This window comes from Quercus suber, unplaced genomic scaffold (genome assembly GCF_002906115.3).
Source record: "Quercus suber isolate HL8 unplaced genomic scaffold, Cork oak 2.0 scaffold_1, whole genome shotgun sequence".
Lineage (NCBI taxonomy): Eukaryota > Viridiplantae > Streptophyta > Magnoliopsida > Fagales > Fagaceae > Quercus > Quercus suber.
In genome coordinates this window covers 812796-817554 of record NW_027069468.1, presented here as the reverse complement: position 1 = coordinate 817554, position 4759 = coordinate 812796, and the positions used below count along the sequence as shown (strand labels likewise).

Sequence of the window (4759 nt, the reverse complement as noted above, 5' to 3'; positions counted from 1 at the left end):
TTACTACATCCGTCCCACTTTTTTTTGTCCTGTTTGAAAAGTCAAACTTTTTAATGAAACATTATTTATTATCTTGTCTACTTTTTAAAAATGTATAAGTTTTCAAAATTATACTTAAAAAATTTTATCAAAAAATTGAATTAGTAAATTAATATGGGTATAATAGGAACGTTAGTAAATTAATGATTTTTATTTTTAGAAACAGGACAATATTTTGGGACATCTCAAAATAGAATAAGAGACAAAAAAAATGAGACAGAGAGAGTATTAATTTTGTTTGTACTTTGTAGAGTGAGTTACAAGTAAGATTTAAGTAAATGTCGTTCATTTGAGAGAGTGGAGGAGGAACTTATTTGTTTGTTGAAACATCTCTTGACTAGGTACATCTGAATCTGAAGATAACAAAACGAAGTTCACAGAACCAGGTACTTGAGAAATTATACAGTCTTTTGGTAGACCACGTTATTTGTCTATTATTTTAACAATTTTAAATAAGTGAAAATTTTTTAGTAGAATGTAGACCATATCACTTGTCCCACGAAGATGTTATAATTTCTTCAGGTACTTTGACACCTACCATGGAGCATTTTCTTAATCACCTTTGGAATTTACAACAATACCCCTTGTCCCCCCACTCTCTCCTTCTCTCTATATGTACATACTTCCAACGCTGGCCTCGCAAACCAGTTCCACTCAGCTCTCTCTGTCTCTCTGTCTCTCTCCGTTTTGCAAAGGAGAAAGCCTGCCTAAGAGAGAGAATAATGGGGTGGGCAATAGCTCTACACGGCGGCGCCGGGGATATCCCAGTTTCACTAGCGGCAGAGCGACGCAAGCCACGTGAAGCAGCGTTGCGCCACTGCCTAAAGGTCGGCGTGAATGCTCTCAAAGCCCAAAAGTCTCCCCTCGACGTTGTCGAACTTGTGGTACGTAAACCACTGACCCAACCCAACATGCCCAAATGTCTCTAGTCCTCTCTATATATTATTAAATATCATATAATTATAATATATATGATATTTTGTACATAGAGAAATGGTCGAATCAAGTAATTTTTTTTTTGTGTCGTGTGATGATTGCCTTTTATGTGTGTGTTATTTTCTCTACGTGAATTCGTGTATATTCTTAACAGCTCTTAGTGAAGGTGCTGTTCAATAAAAAAAATTGAATTAATATTTAATTAATGTTATGCATAGTCTTATACCTTTTGTTGGAAATTAACTCATAGATGTTTCTTAGTCCTAATTGGCTAGCCACAAAGTTAAAAAAACTGCCTCTGCTCAGTGGAACTTTTTCTTTTCAAAATAAACAAATTCTGAGCACATTTTCGCTGAGAATAATTCTATTACAACTTCCAGCAATGAGAATGACAGAAATGTTCAATGAGCACTTTTAGTATTAGATACAGTTGAAATAGTGAATCTCTGGCTAAATATGGTCCTTGGTATTATGTTTCTCGTTGAAGGATTTTAAACTTTGTTCTTGATTTAATTCACATTCTGATGCTACCATTGATGATTTGCCATGTATAGGTTCGTGAACTAGAAAACAATCCACATTATAATGCGGGTAGGGGATCTGTCTTAACTAGAGAAGGCACAATTGAAATGGAAGCTTCTATTATGGATGGCAACACTAAAAGATGTGGAGCAGTTTCTGGGCTTACTACTGTAGTTAATCCCATATCCCTGGCACGACTTGTCATGGAGAAAACTCCTCATATATATCTTGCTTTTGATGGAGCAGAAAGGTTTGCAAGGGAACAAGTGAGTGAAAATTTTACTGTGTACTTTTGCTGGCCTTGAACTTATTTCTGTTGCATCCTTAATTTTCTGTTTCCAATTGAAGTCAATCGCATGATTTTCCTTATTCATAAAAAAGTAATAATTTTTTGATGGCAAAAGGATAGCAGTTCCAAAAATTTAGAATCTTCAATTGTAATGTTGACAAGGTTTGCTGCCTAGAGGTCAGCATTCTCTGTTTCTGTTCTTGGTCACAATATTAGAATTGCTACACTAGCATGCTACTGAATCAATACTTAATTTTAATGTTCCTTTTTCACTTTCTCCTTTTTCTTTGTCAGAACAATTTGGTGAGATAGGCATTTAACTGAGTCTCTTGTTTCCAGTCATTCTGAAAACCCAATTTTGTAGCTGTGCAGTCATTATAATGGACATCCTTCAATCTTTTCAGAACTTGAATTTAAGGAATGGGTAAAGAAAAGGTTAACATAATCCAACATTTTTGTGAACTCAACAGCTAGGTTCAATTTGGTTTGTCACTTCACAAATTTAATGGGTGATTAAGTAAGATGAGTAATTTTGAATTTTGGCTAACTCTGATATTAAATTGATCTATATTTGGAAAAAACCTCTGTTGCATCCCCTACCACTCGTCTCTTGTGCTACTTTATGTGTTAGCCATTTTTAGGCTTGAGATGTATCCCAAATGATTTATTGAGCTGTTTGGAAAATTCTTTGGATCTTTTGTGATATTTGTTTATAATGGTCACATCCTAAACTATTGTAGGCACAATATTTTCCTCAAATTGAGAAGTTGTAATCAACTGCAGACTTTTTAAAATCTATGCCTCTTATGTCATGTGACTATTATTTAAGCACGTTGAGCTGAGGAAAAAGAAATCAACATTGTGATTAGTGTCTAGCACATATTTTCAGCAACCATGTCGATGCCTCAGAACATGGTTAATTAATTATTTCCTGAATGTAGCCTTATATATCTCATTAAGTTCATTCTGTGAAATAATTGCTACCAAAGGCCAACCTTCAAAACATGGTTATATAGATAATACATTTCGAATTTCAGGAAAATAAAACTGGTATTGCTTTTGGTTTTTTGTCAAGATTGGAACAGAGCAAGTGGTATATAGGAATTATGTTTGGTTCATTGATGCTCTCACTCTGATCACCCCCTAGTTGTAATAATAATGATGATGATGAAGTGTTGTTGTTACTTATACATACATACATGTATATATTCTAGTTGTTATAATCACTATTATTTTAATTGCATTTACCTAGATGTGTGATTTGTCTTCATCAAATTTCTTGTGACTTTCTTAAATTGTCCAGGATATTGAAACTGTAGATTCAAGCCATTATAACTGCAGAAACTGTATTGTTGGTGTTATAATCATTGTTATTTGAATTGCGTTTACCTATATGTATAGGTTATCTTCATCAAATTTTCTTTTAACTGTGACTTCTTAAATTGTCCAGGGTATTGAAACTGTAGATTCAAGCCATTTTATAACTCAAGAAAATATTGAGAGGCTAAAGCAGGCAAAGGAAGCGAATAGAGTTCAGGTACTTTCTTCTCTCTTTTTTTTTTTTTTGGGAGAGTAGATAACTATGCTGAATTTGCTCTTTGAGTTGATATTGGCTTGTGAAATTGTGTTTCCTCTTTTACTTGCATGGTGCATATCACTACCATTTTGGTTTCCCAACTGCTAGCAATTTATTTTTCTTGGCTACAACCTAAAGCTCTTTAGAAATTTTCAGTACATTGAGCAAGCTAACAAATCATTTGACATGAGTCGTTGCTCAAGTTTCTAATGTTTGCGTGTCTAAAACCTGTTTTCCAACCATTAGTGTGCTGTGATAGTTTTTTTTTTTTTTTTTGACTTTAAGCTGGTAACTTCTTCTGTAAATCGGCAGATTGATTATACACCACCGATTCAAAAAGATGAGAAGAAAGAGACACCAACAGCTAATGGTGATAGCCAACTTGGGACAGTTGGATGTGTGGCTGTTGATAGTCATGGTAATCTAGCTTCTGCAACTTCTACTGGTGGATTAGTGAACAAGATGGTTGGTCGGATTGGGGACACGCCCATCATAGGGGCAGGGACATATGCCAACAATCTCTGTGCAGTTTCAGCTACAGGAAAAGGTGAAGCAATAATGCGTGGCACTGTTGCAAGAGATGTGGCTGCTCTTATGGAATTCAAAGGTCTTTCTCTCAAGGAGGCTGCAGCTTATGTTGTAGAGGAGTGTGTTCCAAGAGGCAATGTTGGCTTGGTTGCTGTCTCAGCCAAAGGAGAAGTCACGATGGCTTATAATACAACAGGCATGTTTCGAGCTTGTGCTACTGAAGATGGGCATTCAGAGATTGCAATATGGCCTTCTGTGCAAAACTGAGTGCTTTAGGTGACTCACTGTGAGTCACTCACACTCTTTAGGATTTGGCAAATGACTAGTATTTATATCTTGCTGTATTATCCAAAATAAAGGCAAATGTTTGTTATTATGTGGTCGGACCAACAAGTAGGATTAACTTTTCAATAAATTAACATCACTGCACCACATTTACCACTTTACAATGCTTGTACCACTAGTGCATATATGGGTCTCGAATTGAACAATCAAGATTTTCTGTGTCTGAGTGACTATTTTCTAGAAAACTCTCTCACTCTCACAATATCACTTTCAATTTTGAAATTTATTTCTCTCTCTACCCCTCATTTTTTCTTCTTCCTCCTCTTCTTTCACCGAAAAGCTCCATAAACAAACCTCCAAACTTCACTTCGACACAAACCCATATCAATCCAAGTCCATTTTCAACATCTGTAGACAAATTCGAGGCAAACCCCACCGTTGAACCAACTATCACAGACCTGATTCGGGTCCTTTACATTAAGGTCCGAATCTTCACTCTCTCTCTCAAGGCAGTAGCGAGTACTCCACCCGAGCCTCCATAGCAGTGGTGACAATAGTGTTGGCTTGAGTTTTGGGTTGATTGG

General features: G+C 35.8%; 1 protein-coding gene across 1 annotated transcript; it reads left to right on the top strand.

The window, feature by feature from the left end:
- The first annotated feature begins 584 nt into the window (after nt 1-584).
- Nucleotides 585-4385, top strand: LOC112028955 (isoaspartyl peptidase/L-asparaginase). The gene is made up of 4 exons (XM_024061647.2): nt 585-923; nt 1530-1763; nt 3237-3323; nt 3675-4385. Exons 1-4 carry the CDS (start codon nt 762-764, stop codon nt 4155-4157), a joined length of 966 nt encoding a protein of 321 aa, XP_023917415.2. The 5' UTR covers nt 585-761; the 3' UTR covers nt 4158-4385.
- The last annotated feature ends 374 nt before the right edge of the window (nt 4386-4759 follow it).